This window comes from Marmota flaviventris, chromosome 3 (assembly GCF_047511675.1).
Source record: "Marmota flaviventris isolate mMarFla1 chromosome 3, mMarFla1.hap1, whole genome shotgun sequence".
Classification (NCBI taxonomy): Eukaryota; Metazoa; Chordata; class Mammalia; order Rodentia; family Sciuridae; genus Marmota; species Marmota flaviventris.
Window position 1 is genome coordinate 63,228,965 of NC_092500.1, and position 16,286 is coordinate 63,245,250.

A 16,286-nucleotide genomic window follows, 5' to 3' on the forward strand; every position below is an offset into this window, starting at 1 on the left:
GACTGGGAATCTCCAGTGTCTGGAGTGGGTCAGGGAGGGGGTCACGGTCACCTCAGGGCTGCTGGAGAAAGGAGGTTCCCAGTGGATGTAGGGATCCCTGGAGGGAGAAGCCCAGGACCCGAGGTCCCCGCTCCCTCACCCCGGAGCTGTGGCCTGGGCCTAGCTGGGCGGGCAGCTCCTGGGTCACTATCTCAGGACTTTGGCCTTGGAGCTGGTTCGGCCGCTTTGCTCCAGGCACTAGCGACCCTTGCTTTCCGCTTGAACTTGTCCCTACTAAAACAGGGAATATTTCTGAAGAAAAAGACCGAACCTGCAGGGACTTTGATCGGATTCGGGGAGTCGCATATCAACACGAAAAATGAGGACACCGGACGTAACCAAATCCGACCCAGAGCGATTGGGCTGGAAGCATTTTTTTTTTTTTTTTAAGGAGAAGTGAGGCCGGTCTCTTTTTGTTATTGTTGTTATTGTTTAATAAAGGGAAGGAAAAAAAGGGAAATACATGTTTCAAATAGTTCTTTCCGTTTCTCCATCGCTTTTCTCCCAAAGCGAACAAAACTCTCCACCCCTTCCTTCCTCAGGAAACGGAATCCGGAGAATAACTTGTCTTTCCGGTAGCCCCGCATTTTTCTCTGGACAGAGCCTGGGGTTTCGACTTTCCGAAGTGCTGAAGCCAAGCCGGGAAAGGACCCTAATGCCGAGCGCCCTGGCGTGGTCGAGTAAGGAGGCTGGACCGCTTCTAGGGAGGCCCAAGCCAGCGCGGCCAGAAGAGGACTGTGGAAAAAAATCTGCTGAATTCCCTCACCCACGGACTGAAAGACAAGGCGCAGGGGTCCCTGAACCCCCAGAAAATTGGAAGGAGATATGGAGTGTGTGACTTGCTTGCAGAACGGACAGGGGAGATTTGAAATTAGTTTTGTGTTTTCATTTGCAGGGGTCGCCTGGCCTCAGCATGGGGGTTGTCCCGGGCAAGGTTAGGCTGTTTAGGCCCCAGACCAGACTTGGGACAGCCTGGGCAGTAGTCAATCCAGGGAGCCATTTGTCCGACCGCCCATCCCAGGGGAAACAGCCCAGACTTTATGGCCACTCTGTTTGTATTATCTGCATAAGTCTTTCCCCACCAGTTTGATCGAAACCGTTCCCTTTTACGAGGACCCAACGAAAATTTCCCGTCATATTTATCAGCTGAGGATAAAAATTTAGTATGGGAACTGATATTTCCTCATTTATGGGACGATGAAATTAAAGACCAAAGCAATTGAGAATTATATGGCTTTGGGGGGTTCCCTCCCCCCTCTTTCATGTCTCCTTTATTTTCCTGCCTGGTTTGTCTGTCCCTGGAGTTTGTTTTCCCAATCCCCTGCCCTTGTCCCCTGTTTTGGAGTCTAATGGTCCCTTTCCCCCATGACCAGGTGCTGCCTAGCTACCTAAGATTTTTCTGGCCTTTTTCTCTGTGTTAGTGGCTGAGGGCTGGAGCAGCTCTCTCTCCGATCCCCTACCCAGGCCAGGCTGGGACTGATGGAAGGTGATGAGGGAAGAGCCTCCAAGATGAATCCAAGCCCAGCCTGGGAGGGGATGGTAGGAGTCCCAGAAGAGGGTGAAAGAGAGAAATTCTCAAAAACAAGTCCCCAGGCAAAAGCTGAAGAGCCAGCAGGAGAGGAACAAAATCACTGGGCCTCCCATCTCTCTCCCCTTACCAGCCTGACCCCCATCCCAAATCTACTACCTACCTCAGCCAGGGGAAGGGATAGAGTTGCTTCAGAATCCTTGCTATTATTAATGGAAATAATACCCTTGGGAGAAAGCCTCCCACCTCCTCACAAGAACGGATAGTGTTTAAAGTTGAAATAATTAGAAGTATGATAAACACGGCCCATTAATGGAAAAAGAAATCAAATTCATCAGCTTAAGTGGGACCCCCGGTGGGACAAATGTTTGCCTCTAATTACTCAAGATAAACGAAAACCCAGAGCTGTTAAACAAGAGCCCGCTCTTGCTCGGACAGTCACAGACTTGAATAACTTGTTGGGTTTTTGGAGACTTTGGGATTCTACCTCAGTGAAGGTAAAAGGAAGAAAGAAGTGAGAAAGAGTGGGCCAGGCGAAAGGAGTATTTGTGTGGCTCCAAAGAAGTCCAGCCTGGTCTGGTTCCCAGCCCTGCCCCCTTGGGCTCGGTCTTTCCCGAGGCCACGAGCAAAGGCAGTTTCCATCCTATTGTCTGGGCCTGGCGTTCAAAGGCATGCCGGCCACCACAGTCACCCCGCCTGCCACTACTGCCAGGTGCCCACCAGCTCTGCTCACAGGACCAAGACTCTCAGCCTGCACCATTGGCAACCGGATTGGGGCTTAGGAGAAGTCTGTGTCACCCCTATACCAATTCTTATTAAGCCACTTCTCCAACTTCCCGAGAATGCGGAGAGACCTGCACCTAAGACTGACTCTGGGATTCTTCTTACCTCAGCTTGGGGACCCAAATATCCATGGCTGCAGGCCAGAGTTGGGGCTCAGGCTCTGCATGTTCTGGACAAATCTCACCCGCCCCAGAAGCCCTGGCATCTTTTGCTCTTCGTGCCTGGTACCCAGACTCTGAAGGGGCAGCAAGGACGGGCCTGGGCCTCCTGCCGGCTGAGGGTTTCTGAGTAAGGGAGACAAGGAGGGTTTCCAGAGCTCCTGGCATGCTCCAGGAGGATCCAGTGGTTCCACATAGCAGGCCAAGGGCTGAGGCATGAGGGGTCCCCATTAAAAGCAGAAGAAAGTGTCGTATTCAACGGACAGAAAGGAAATTCGGCTGTTTTCCGGCTGTAGCCCTCAGGTCACCCCAGAAGCACCATGATTTCTCCAGTGAAAATTGTCCGTTTCCCCAAGTGGTTAAGGAAGTCATCTGGGAAATTTTAGAGATGAAATGAAAAAGGAAAGGTGTCTCTTCTGTTGGGATAAAATAAAATGTGTGTACAGAAATCTCTTCAAGCGAAACAGAAAATAAAATCACAACAGAGATTGCAGGGTTTTTCCACTTGTTTTGGAGGCTGAGATTAAATCATTCTCTTCCCAAATCTTGAAGGAAAGGTTGACTTTTCTTCACTTAGCACCAGGCTCTGCCCCAGCTGAATCGAGAACCAGGAAATTCCAGGCAAAATGTGGCATGTTCGGAGGTCCAGAAAAACAGTTTTCAGACAGGTACGGAGGTAAGAGGCTGAGGACAATTAAAGGGGCCTTCGGTCTACTTCGGATCTCACAGCCAGGCCGGCGGGCCCAGCCAGCAAAATCCCTCTCACATCTGGATGTTGTACACACTTGCACCCAGATGCTGTGGACTTTAGCATCTACACACATGTCCAACTTGCACTTAATTGAGTCTACACAGCCACAAATATTCACTTTTACCCAAAGTGCTCCCTAAGAACCTTGAATCCTGGAGTCTGATAACCCGCACCAGCCGGGCTGCTTCTGTCTTGCCGAAGCCAACCAGTTATTTAACTTTGCCTCCTGAATCGAAACCAGACTGCAAATGCCGCCAAGAGAAGCTTTGGGAGGAGGAGCTGGATGGGAGGATATCTTGGGGGGAAGGCCCTGGTCCCCACTTTAATGGTTTGTTTCTAGGTTGCCCTAGTAGGTCAGGTTTCCAGCCAGTGTAAGGACTGTGGTTGGGCGAGTTTGCTCCGGAGAAAAACCCGATCCTCCTTCTCGGGGGTTAAGTTCCATTTTCAAGATCTTGATTTCTTTCTCTTTTTCTTTTTTAGTACTTTCTTTGATTTGTTCATTCTGTCTTTCTTTTTTTCCATCCTCCTCTTTTTTTTTCTTTACTTGCTTCCTTTTCTGTTTTTCGTTTCCTTTTTTCTGCAATTCCTTTTTCTTTTCTCTTTTTCTGATCCATTCTCTCTCTTAATATGTTGTCTTCCTTATTTCACCATTTCTTTTTCTTCTTTCTTCATTATACAATTTATTTTTTGTTCTTTTCTTTCCTCCTCAATTCTTTCTTTTCCCTTCTTGACTTTCTTTCCTAGGCTTTCTTATTTTTCTCTGGTGTGCTGGGCTTAGTTGGGGTGAAAACACTAGGCTCAGTTGCACGCCTCCCCAGCACAGCTACTCAGGCTTGGAGTTGACCTTCTCCCGCCTTCAGCCTCAGCTCGGCTCCTCACAAGGCGAAGTGTAGGACGGCCAGCCAGCGACCAGCAGCCAGGCCTCAGCAGTCGCCATTAGAGGAAAGGAAAAGCTGGCTCTGAGGCACGTCCCCACTAATGCCTGATGGTTGCCTGAAGTGCCAGGTTCTGGGGGTAAGGTATTTTAATTTCCATTACCCCAAAGGAGCTTTGTTCAGCAGGCCTGCCGGTTTTTGTCCTGACTTTCAGAGCTGAACATTAAAATGGCCCACAGTTGAGCCCAATTGGTGCCCTCAAGGCTGGAGAGAAATGAAGGAGGAGGTTGCCTGTTACAGGTGGGGGTCAGGTCCAAGGAGTTATTCTTAGGCTTGGCAGCCCCAGGCCTTGTCCCCACATGGGTATCTTTGTTCTCTGTGGTTCTGGACTGCAACCCTAATGGACTTCTGTCCTCTTTAGTCTTGCAACAACTACAACCCCTGGGCAAGAGTTTCTGGGCATTTTGGGTACTGTCTTTCTTCTAACCCATTTTTTTATTTCACAGGCAGCAGGGATGCAAGATTATGTGAAAAGACCATCCCTAAGCAGCAGTTTGAGTCAAGGTTATGGGTCTTCTCTGCTTTGTGCAGTGGTTTATGGGGGGCATGAGCAGGGCTGTGTGTGTGGCAGGGTTGAGGGACAGAATGGTGCCTGGAGGACAATAAGAGGGTGTGGTGGGGAGTCTTTTGTCCTGGGGACATTATCCAAACTTTGGAGGTCTATAAGGTCATATCTTAAGAGCATAGTGATCTCCTGAAGTCCTGTAGCCTCTGTTTGCTGGCAGCCCCCAAAGGCAGGTCCAAGATGGGCCTTTGGAAGGACTGACCCCAACCTTCAAGCCTTTTTGCCTTCAGCAAAGAAAGACAGCTCCCCCCACACACACCCAGACAATGGAGCCCCAGAGTCCTTTCCACTCTCAAAGATCTTAGATGCCAGGCTATGGCAGGACCAAAACTTTTAAGTTTTTTTTTTTTTTTTTTTTTTTAAGGGAGGGGGAATCTTGTAAAACTTTTATGCCAAACAAAGTTATAAAAACTTCCCAGGCGTTGCCTTTTCCAAAGGTTTATATGAATAATAAAGAGTGTAGTCGCGTGCACAGAGTTCTGGCCTGCCCTGAGCAGGCAGGATTTAGCAAACTGCATTATTTAGCCTTAGGGCACAGGAAACCCCAGGGGCTGCCCTCTTCAGGGAATATTAGTCCAGAAAGGAATTGCCCTACAGATTCCAGAGAGGGGAGGGGTGGGGGGAGAAGGGGTGGTGCCCTTGACTCCCTTGAAGTTCAAAGTTCTTCTTTGCCCTGATGAAAAAAAATACTCTGTCCACTCAGGCCACTCAAGAAATTAGCTCAAGGTTGTTTCTTTTCTCTTAGTGAGGACTGACTGCAAGTGACCCCAGCTCTGTTCACCTTTCAGACCCTGGTCTACCCCTTTTTTGCTTTCCCCCAAACAAGGCTCCTCAGCTTCTCCATCTGGGATGCTTAGAATCCATGCTCTCAGAGGTGCTTAATGGGGGTTGTCAGTCTTCTTCTAAGGGACCCTTGCATTGCCATTCCCCACCACCCTAAGTGTCTGAGTGACAAAGAAACCCCAAACCCAAGGCTACCCCCAAACCCACATCTCCTTTTGAGTGCCTCTGGCTCCTCTGCACCCCCAAAGCCCATAGTGGGAGGGGAAGGGGCCCAGAGTTCTCTGTCAGCCCACACCACTTAATACCCTTGTAAACTCCCACGTGCGCTATAAACTTGGATTTTTACAACCAACATTCCTCCTTAGCTCCGGGAAACTTTGAACTCGGCCTCGGGTTTATTTACTTGGGCAGGGGGGAGCTGGGAGCTGAGAAAGGATAGTGAAAAAGAGGGAAAATGTGGGGCAAGGAGATGATGGGGTGGGGGTCTGGGGTGTGTTGGGAGAGCTAAGATGGTCCACTTCGGGTTTGTTTACTATTTAGGGCGGAAGCGGTTTTTAACACAGGCCAGACTGGGTCGTTAAGAGCGAAATGAATCTGGGTTTAGAGGCGGGGGGGGGGGGGGGGGGGCGCTTTATGGCGGCGTCTAGACGAGGATCTTTTGTTCCTGGGCAGTGCTGTGGCTGGAGGGGATTACCCCAAGAGGTCGCGTCCAGAGTGCCCCTAGTAGGCCAGGGGGTTGGACATTCAGGAGTCTGAAGGTGGGTTTCTTGGGGGCCAGAGACCCCTGTTTTTCCTTTTTAGAAGATCACCAAGGCAGGTTCCTGGGCCTGGGTCACAGAAGTCTTTGTTTTTCTTTCACAACGACTCTCCTCTCTTCCTTCAGAAATCTCTTCTGGAGTTGAAAATCTTTTCTGGGTTGCACGTTGCAGAGAAAGTGGTAGCGGACAGTTTTGAACTTTTTTTCCCCACCAAATCAGGAGCCCTTTAAAGGTTAATAGTTTGCTTTATAAACTGTTCATTCTAAAGAGTTATCTCCATCCTCCTTTACAGGAAACATGGCCAACAGGCTGATGGTCCCTGATATGGCTAGTGGACAAACATTATACCTAGAGAAGTGCCACGCACACTCAGTTTGTGCTCCTGTCCACACTCATTAAACACTGCCAATGGTTACACACTATGGGTGACTCATTCTGTACTCCAGGTAAAAGTGTACAGATAATATTTCTTCTCACATTCATTCATAGGCACACTGACTTCAACAAAATGTGCAGGGGCACATGAAAGAATTGTGGGCCACATATACACAACAGTTGTCTCAAGGACCCACGTTTACAATTAAGAGATTCAGACACCTAAGCTGCAGGGTCTCCTGCCATCAACAACAACAGCAGAACTTAGGTTTGATAATCATGGTGCTTTTCCATTTCATCCAACACATGGATAATAACATTTTTAAATTACACAAAACAGAGAGTGGAAAGATGAGAGAATTGGTCCTGAACCTTTGCTCCCAAGTAACATATTTATAACAGAGATGACCAAGTGGCTTCACTGAAAGCGTTGAAAGGACCGCGATTATAAGAAACGTGCATACTGGGTGTGGGGGTACATGCCTGTAATCCCAGCTACTTGGGAGGCTGAGGCAGGAGGATTGCAAAATTGAAGGCAGCCTCTGCAATTTAGCAAGACCCCATCCCAAGCTAAAAATAAAATAAAAAGGGCTAGGGATGTAGCTCAGTACTAGAGCGCTTGCCCAGTATGTGCCAGACCCAGGGTGCAATCCCCAGTATCAAAAAGAATGGGGGGAAGGAGAAAGAGGAGGAAAAGGAGAAGGAAGAAATGTGCAGCAAATACATATGGGTGTGGTGACTAGCCCCGTGGGTCACTTCCTTCCTCAGTATTCCATCCATGTCTGACATTCATGTCAGACACAGCTGGAGGCTTTTTACTCTGGGACACCTAAAATATAAAACATCAGAGTGGCTCCACTCTGGGTATCTGGTTGTGTCTGGAGGAGCCTGGCCATTTGTGCCAAAGGGGAAGGGGCCAGAGTCTACCTTCCCATCCTCAGAGGCTGTGGAGAGGACAAGGAGGGGGATGGCTCCTCTTCCTCTCCCCTCATTCCTTCAAAACTGTATATAAAATTTTCTATACCATCTTCTCATAGAGGGGAAAAAAAAAAAAACTTCACAAAAGCCCTACCCTCAACTCTACACATTTAACTGAGACAGACGGAGACATCTGGCAGGAGGACAGTGGAGCCAAGAAAATTCCTATAAATTTAAATTTGATGATGGTTACAATTAACTCCACAACGAACGTGTGCTTGGACAGAAAGCATTGCTGGGTGTTTGGACACAGCTTGAGCTTCACAGAAAGGAATCTTAAGAGTAGCCCTGGAATATCCTCTGTTTCAGAGAGGGAAGAAGCCACTGCCACACTCCTGGCCCTGCCAGTGGAGAAGAGCTCTAGCATGGATCTGCCTTGCCTCTGCAGGCTTGTGCCCACGGGTGGGGATCTCCTGCATTTTCCCTCCTCCTCCTCCTCCTCCTCCTCCTCCTCCTCCTCCTCCTCCTCCTCCTCCTCCTCTGCCTTGAGAGGATGGAGGATTTTAAGGAGAGGGGTTAATAAAAAGGTCAAATAAAAATCATAATATTGAACAGAATGAAATATCTTTATTTGCCACCAAAAAAAATTTAACAGCAACCCCTTTGGATCGGGAGCAGGGTGGGGATTGCACATGTACACACGCACTCACGCACATGGAGGGAGATGGGTGATTTGAATTTCCTTCTGGCATGTCCTTTCCCATCCTCTCCGGTAGAAATAAAGGCTTGTGAAATTTATTTACAAAAATTCAGGCCCCAGCAAGGGGGAGGTGCCCAATTCCATTCCTATTGCCTCCTCCACCCCAATTTTCTCTTTTTTCCTCTTTATAAAAAAAGAAAAGAAAAAGAAAAAAGGAAAGAAAAGAAAAAGTAAAAAAGGAGGTAATAACTGCAAAGACTACCTATAAATCCATGGAGTGGAGGGGGGCACTGCTTGGAGAAAGGTTAGGACACCTCGATGTGCCAGTTAAGAAATTTCAAAGAAGGGCTCTACACATTTAGGGGGAGAACAACTAGGCTTGGGAGGAGCCAGGGCGCAGACGGAGGTAGGACACGGACTTTGCACACCTAACACCAGGTCAAAGGTACAGGAATTTCACAGCAAGGCAGGATCACATTTAGTTGCCCCCTAACAGTGGGGCAACGTGGGGCAGGAGTGGGGAGCCCGAGAGGTCTCCCCTTGCAAACAAGGTGTCTTAGTGGATCTGTTCACTTGGGCAAGGGAAGGCTTGTAGTTCAAGGATTGTTCAGCTCAGGCGCCCATTACGCTCGCCCCTCCCTCCACCAAATCCGAGCAGCAAGACATTGTCGCGAGGTGTGTTTTCTTTTAAATAAAGAGTCTTGGGGCCTCGGCGCCAAAGGGATCCAATCGCCGTGAGTCAAACACTTCCCTTCACCTCCTTTTCCAGGCCGGTCTCTATCTCCACAGACCGAAGGTGAAGGAGGTTCCGGAAGGAAGTGCCAGCAACGGCGGTGGGGGCCAGCCCTGGCCAGTCCAGTTTTCCACCCGCGGAAAAAAGACGAGTTAGAAAATAAAAAATAAAAATAAAATAAAATAATTTCCCCCTTTCCCTCCCTCCCTCCCCCAAAAAGGGCCCCGGTCTGCAGTTACAGCAGCGGATTTCCCGAAAAATACTGCAGCCGGTCTCTGCTTAGTTTTTTTTCTTTCATCCTCCTGTTCTGAAACCAAATTTTCACTTGTCGGTCCGTCAGGTTCAGCATCCGAGACAGCTGCAGCCGCTTCTCTTTGTTGATATACACGTTGAAGAAAAACTCTCGCTCCAGTTCCCGGATCTGGAATTTCGAATAAGGGCAGCGCTTCTTGCGGGTGCGGGGGGCGTCTGGAGGGAGGGGAGGAGGCAAGTGCGAGGAGAGGGGGAGAGAGACACGTGAGACCAGGGCGACCCCAGCCCAGCCCGCTGAGCGCTCAGCGGCCTTTCTCCCAGCCCGTCCGCTGGGCAGCCCTCCCGCCTGGCCCGCGGCTCTCCTCTTGCAGGCCGCAAAGCAGGGGTAAGCCTCGACCCCCTCGCCTGGTCTAGCTCCGGCCACTGAGCGACTGGCGCCCCACTGCCCTCAGGCGGGAGCCTTAGCTGACAGGGTCTGGGGGAAAAGGAAAGCCTGCTGGGGCCACGTGCATCTCCGTGAGCCCCTGGCCTGCGCTCAGGCAGCCCTTGGCGGCTCCATCACAGAGCTGCCCTCCTAAAGGTTCTGAAAGTCCACTACCATCTCCCCCAGAAATCTGGGGGAACCGCGGAGAACGAGGCGCACAAAGTATGACCTGGCGAGAACAGTGGGGAAGCCGAGAGGAAACCGGGGAGCAGGCACCTAGACACCCTAAAGTCTCTTCCGGGGGGGCCTTGGCGCCCGGGGCCGCCCGCCGGGCCGCGCCTGGTATGCTGCCTCGCTAGGCCTGCACCGAGGCCGGAGATCGAGAAGAAACGCTGAGACCCCTGCCTAAAACACAGCGGAGCCGGGATCTACCTCTCCTCAAGCCTCGGTCGCCGCTAAGCCCCTGGTTCTTTGGGTTTCTGCTCCAAGATTAGCGAAAACATAGTTTGAACATTTTTTTTTTAAAATTGATTTTAAAAAGCAGAGCAACCCTGGCTCTCCTTCTCGGGTCTCAGGTTCTGCCCCATTGCTTCTTTCCTCCACCTCTCCCCCTCTCTGAGTTTCTCCCAGTCTTTCCCTCGCCCTCCCCTTTCTCCCCCTCCACCCCTCCCCTCCCTCCCACCCCCCGGCAACCCGGCTCCCCATCCTTCCTTAAATGCTCCTCTAAGTTCACGATCAAAGTTAATATCGCCCGCAATGGTGGCACTTTTAAAATTTTCACAGACCGAGGAAGATAACGGGGGAGGGGGGTTCACCCGGCTTTTCCAAAGAGCCCGTTTCCCTCCCTCCCACCCCTTCTCCATCGTAAAAAGTCGAGTCGTTGGGAGAGAGGGCTTTGTAGGTTATAATAAAATCCTTTGAATGCTTATAAAACTCCACATAAAATCGGACTGACCCAAAACACGAGGCTGTCCCTGCTGCCCTGGCCACCCCCCTACTCTAGCCCTCCCTCTCGTTCCCTCCCTTGCTGCCCGCCTGTTCCCGGCCGCTGCTACCTACTGGGGGCGGCTCCCTTGGCCGGCTCCTTGGTCGCCGAGTGGGCAGAACCGGACGAGCTGGGATTCGTGTTCTCCTCCTCGGCCTCCGCCTCGGCCCCCGCCTCAGCCCGGGACGCCAGTCCCGAGGCCGGGGGCGCTTCTGGCTCCCCCTTGGCCTCGCCCTTGCCGGAGCAGGGGGGCTCCGCGGGCGCGTCGCCGCCACCGCAGTAGGCGTTGTCGAAGAAACGGTCGAAGGCTTGAGGCAGGACGCTGTTCTTGTTGACTGAAGAGTAAAACCCGGCGGGGGCAGCATGTGGGGCGCTGGGGTGGTGGTGGCTGCCGTAGGAACCTTCGTTTTTCATGAGGATCTCAGTGACTGTGGAAGGAGGAAGGCACTCCCGGTGCATAAGCTCGTCGGCCGCGGCATAGCAGGAAGAGTAGCTGTTCCGATGGTGCCACTTGCCGGATGGCTCCAAGCCGTAGGAGACCTCCCGGACCGGGGGCACTTGGGCCGAGTAGGGATAGGAGATCTGACGAGAGGGGGCTTGGGGCAGGAAGGAGGAGACCGTGGAGAACTCGGGCACGTAGTAAGTGCAACTGGGTAGATAGAGGTTGGAGGCGCAGCTCCCTCGCTCGCCGAAGTCAGCGCCCCTCTCTTTGCGCGACGGCGAGCAGAAGTTGCCCAGGTTGACCGAGTTAAACATCGTTCTCCTCTCCTGCCGGCTCCGGATGGAGGTTTTGGACCCGGTCTAGTGAGGGGGGAAATTTTGGGAAGGCGAGATGACGCGTTATCCGTCTTAGTCTCTCTCCCCGAGCACGTGATCCAAAGTAGATATTGTCATATATCAGTTCGGAGCACTTCGCAGACGTAGGAGGGGTTCTGTCTTAGGTAAGGTCGGGGACGTTCAGGCGATTGGTTTGCAAACACCGCAGAAACATTATGAAAATCAATTGCAGATTTGTATTCGTTTTTCTCTCGTCACTCCCCTCCTCTCCATTCCACAGAGCGAGCAAAGGAGGAGAGAGAGGTTGGGGTGGGGTGGGCGGTGGGATGGGCGGGGGCGGTGGCTGGGAGGGGGCAATAGTATTTTTATCCCTAGCTGCTGCTCCCCACCCCACCCCCAGGATTGGGGAAAAGAGGCGAGCTTTCAATATGGGGGTCTTGCTTCTTCCTTGTGATCAGCAGAGACCAGAATGAAGACTTCTTTCCCCATTGCTCACTTCCCGGAGAATAGTGAATCCTTTTCCCCCAAGTCTAGGGACTCTTACCCCTCCAACCCGCAGTCAGCGCCTGTACAAAAGAGTTTGAAGAAGTCCATTCTATTATTTTTTCTGGCCAGAGCTGGTTGTCAAGACTCCCTTTTAGGTATTTGGAGAAGCTCCCCGGAAGAGTATCTGAAGTTTCCCAAAGGTGAGGCAGCTCATCTACAAGCCAGTGTCCCAACTTTGTCTGGCTTGCTGTGCTGTTGCCAGCTAGGGACTCCGATTAGTCATAAACGAGTGGTAAGCGAAGCGCCAGCCGCCCAGCCGGTGCCTGGCGAAGTCTGGGAAAAACCTTCTCTAATGTTGTGTTAAATATTTAGTATGAGAGAGTGGCCCTGGGTGAATATTTCATGCTTGCCTTTATTGTCAATCAATGTGCAGAAAGCTCCATCCACTGTGGATTTTTAAATCCCAAACCCCAAAGAAAAAGATTGGAAAGAAAGTCATGCATCTACGTTAGGGCCCTTGGGGTTGGGGGCTCAGCTCAGCTAGTAGGCTGAAAAGAAGCCTAATGGGGGGTGCAGCAGAATATGGTGGGAGAATTAGGTTTGGGGCTCCTATTCTTGAATGATTTGGGAGACCTGTGAGGCGAATAGTGGGGCCAGGTACAGTACAGACCAGCTGGACAGTGGTAGAGAGCTGTGGATCCCAAGGCAGGCAGGGTAGGGCCAGGGGCCTCTCTCTAGAGGGAATCTCCAGAACCTCAACCTTGGTGAAAGTCAGATACCATTGCCTCCTTGTTTCTCAGTCCGGCCTTGCCCTGCTCTCTTCCAAGTCTGTCATCCTCCTGGATGACTGTGACCCAAAGGGTAGGCTCGGTAATTTTGTCCTCTTGTCTCCCATCCCTTTGGGCACCACAAGACATGTCTGGGAATCAGAAAATCACTTTATTGAAAGGTTCTGGACTGAGTCAAAGGGACCTGATCAATTGGCATGAGCAGAGAGCAATCTTGGTTCCAAAGAGGAACTGCCAGTGTATGATTTGTTAAGAAAGGAGAAGAAGAGCTGAGACCCCAAGGACTGAGCCCACTGAGCTCTTAGAGAAAGAAAGAAGGAAGGAAGGAAGGAAGGAAAGAAAGAAAGAAAGAAAGAAAGAAAGAAAGAAAGAAAGAAAGAAAGAAAGAAAAGCTAGAACCCACCTTACATCCCTAACTTTTGGTCAAAATTGGTTTTCACTTTAAAATTTTTAATCATGATTATATTTTCCTTGCTGAAGCATGATGAAGTACGAGGCCCCCAGATCAGGTAGGGAAGACCTATGGTAACTTCTCTAAACACAACCCTGCCAAATCCATTCCTCCTCAACTTTTATTCCTCCCTAAATTTGCTCAACTTTTAGAGTAAAACCTGGGTGGGGTCTGCCTTGACCCTAGGTCCCATTCTTTAGGTTAGAGTGTTAGAGTACTCTTGTGCCCTTCTACCTACTCAGTGCTGGGCTTTGCTTTCTGAGCCCTCCTTAAGTCTGGGCTAGATCTTTACTGAGGGCAAAGAGGAACTAGATTGGGGCTTTGCTAAAGTGTGGGACTTCTCTGTGCGGAAGGGACCAAAAGGAAAAATCTGTTGTGTTTCCTACTTCCTCCAGCCCTTTTTATAGGGTAAACTGGGGGCAGCATTTTAAATTATAATGGTGGGGAACTCGGAACTGTGGTTTTTATGGGGTTCGCACTGACCTCATTAAACTTGAGTTTATTAGAGGCAAAATGCTCCCCAAACAGTGATAGTAATCAAGGAGAGGGAGGCAAGAGGTACCCCTATCCCTTGCAGAGGTGTTGATGAGGGTGGTGTTTCACCTTCTGCTTTCTCCACTTCCCTAGGAGAGTCTGCCTCCTTCCCCCTTCTGGCCTCCCGGGCAATGAGGGGCCCAGTCCCCCAAGGCACATTCTGCACAGGCAGGGACAAGGGGGGTGTGGGCTGCTTCCTGTGAGGAGACAGCTGTGGGCCTGAGCACTTGAATTTGACCACCAAGTTTATTCCAGGGCCATCATAAAAGTAAGCCAGGCGGCTGCAAGGGGCTGCTGGCGGCCTTATTTCCTTGAAACAAACAAACGAACAAACAGAAACAAAAAGGAAATGCAAGAAAGAACATCAATGACTTAATATCCTGGAAACTTGGGGTCTCCCAGTACAGACTTTGAGAAGTTATACTCTGCTTCCTAAAAGTAAAACACCAACCTTACATTTTTTCCTATTGTTTCTCTGACTTTTAATTTTTCAACAGTTAAAAAAAAAAATTCCAGCAGCTGTCAGTTGCTGCTGGGATCAAGGAAAGAAGGCCCTAAGGTCAGCAAGATGTTGATCGGCGAAAATACCTAAGGTGTAGGGTAGTGACTTCTCTGCCTAACTTTGGTTCCAGACCACCCATAAGCATGGTCTGAGCTTGCTTGTCCCAGGCTGCACCCTCTCAATCTGCAGTTTCTGGCCAGGACAATAGTTATCTCCCCTACAGGGACACATCGGTGGCCCCAATCCTTTCCCTGGTGGGCTTCACTCCAGGTGGCTATTTTTTTTCCTCACCTGGTAGGTGGGGAGGTCTCTCCAACCGCCCAGAGTCCGATCCTTCGCCTGAAATCCTCCGAGGGAGGGCCATCCTGCTGGCTCTACTGGCTCTTGTTGGCCTCAGTTCCCGCTGCCTGCCTGACCGCTAGCAGGCGGCTGTGGTCTAGGCAACTGCCTTGGTAGTCTGACCAGGGCCACACCAGCGCCCTTCCCTCCCACACAGGGACGCAGAGACAGCTTCAGAAGGGGGCAGTATCTAGCGAATTCTGGCCTGAGCAGCTCCCAGCGGCCTCCCACACACAGCGCTAGGGTTGCCTTGCAGCTTGTCTACCTTTTCCTGCTGCTGTGGGTTTTACAGATCTTGGTGGGGAGAGGTGACTACCCCACAGACCATGACTAGGAAGAAAACCCTGGGAGAAGAAAAGGGGTGTCTAAGCTCTCCTGTGGGCTTTGGTTGTAAATTCAGTCCTGTATAGAGTCAATGAAAAGATAAGGGGAAGGAGTCCCATGCATGGACACCCACAGTTCTTATCCTTGGAGGTTGAGGAGGAGCCCTCATAAAAAAAATCAGCTTGCACCTTTTTGCACATATTTCTGTCCCTTAGAGCAATATTGTTGCATTGAATAATCCCTTTAGAGTGCTTTGGGATTTTCAGACTAACAGCTTATTTTTCAAAGGAGACACCCATACCCCACTCCACCTCAGCCAAGAAACTGGAAAGGGTGGGACTGCTGGTTTGCAGCTTCCGCCTAGCTTCAGCCTTGGTCAGAGCCCCAAGCCCAAGGCCACAAGTCAGGCCACCTAAGCGGTGGACTCTGCTCAGTTTCCTCCGGCACATGGAAGAGGTGTGTGGTAGGAGAAGGGCAGTTTCTATACCCCTGTAGCCCCACCCAGCTTTCTCCTCAGAGGTATTGTCCCAGGAGGCTAGCAGTGCAACCCCATTTCTCCCCATAAAAGCCCGATTTTATGAGCCAGTTTCACTGCCCCCCACCACCAAATGCTCTAAAATGAAAGAAATGCCTTAAAAGTAGTCTGGAAATGGAGCCGCTGCCCTGAGCCTTAGTTTCCAAAGCCAGTTGTGGCCCCACAGAAAATATCTTTTCTGGGCGAAATTGCCCGCTTGGGCCACCCAAATCTCCCCCCCTTGCTCATAGCAAAGACTGGGTTGGCCCAAGCCGCCATTCCCAGGCTTTAGCGCCTACTTAGGCTCGGACCCAGTCCTAGCTGATCAAAGTGAGCTCGCGGCATTTTTATGAGATCAACTTCAGTGCCTCTTTACTTGTAATCAGACGCCTGGATCGAAAATGCAAAAGAGAACAGCCCATCAATCCAAAAAAGAAAAGGAGAGAGAGAGGGAGAAGAAGAAGGTAAGGGAGGAGAAGGAAAGGGAGAAGGAGAGAGAGCAAGAGAGAGAAGACAGAAAGAAGGATCTGAAAATTCAGGTGTCACAGAGCAAGAAGATTCCAGTCACCAACAAAAAAAGAATCTTTGCCCCCAGCAAGAATGGTTTGTGGGTCTGTCCTAGCCTCTAGGCCCTGTCTTTCTGCCCGCACTTTTCTGCCGGATTTCCGGGAGCCCTGACTCGCCAGGGCTTGAAAGCTAGATCCATCTGATAGCTTCCACAGTGTGGATGCCTGCGTGGGTCGAGTGTGCTGGCCTCCATTTTCTTGCCCCTACAAGAAAGCCTCCTTCTGCTCACGATTTAAAAGTCTCCCCCATTTTGCTGCCTTCTGTGATCTCCATGGTTCTCTCTTCACTACAGCCAGAAGTTGAGTTACAGGAAGATT

General features: G+C 50.6%; 1 protein-coding gene across 1 annotated transcript; it reads right to left on the minus strand.

Annotated features, from left to right (window-relative positions):
- Window positions 1-9,261: 9,261 nt before the first annotated feature.
- Hoxc11 (homeobox C11) lies at window positions 9,262-11,443 on the minus strand. Its single transcript, XM_027950087.2, has 2 exons — window positions 10,762-11,443; window positions 9,262-9,494 (listed from the first exon to the last, which is right to left on the minus strand). The coding sequence occupies exons 1-2, from the start codon at window positions 11,441-11,443 to the stop codon at window positions 9,262-9,264; spliced, it is 915 nt and encodes a 304-aa protein (XP_027805888.1).
- Between the last annotated feature and the right edge of the window lie 4,843 nt (window positions 11,444-16,286).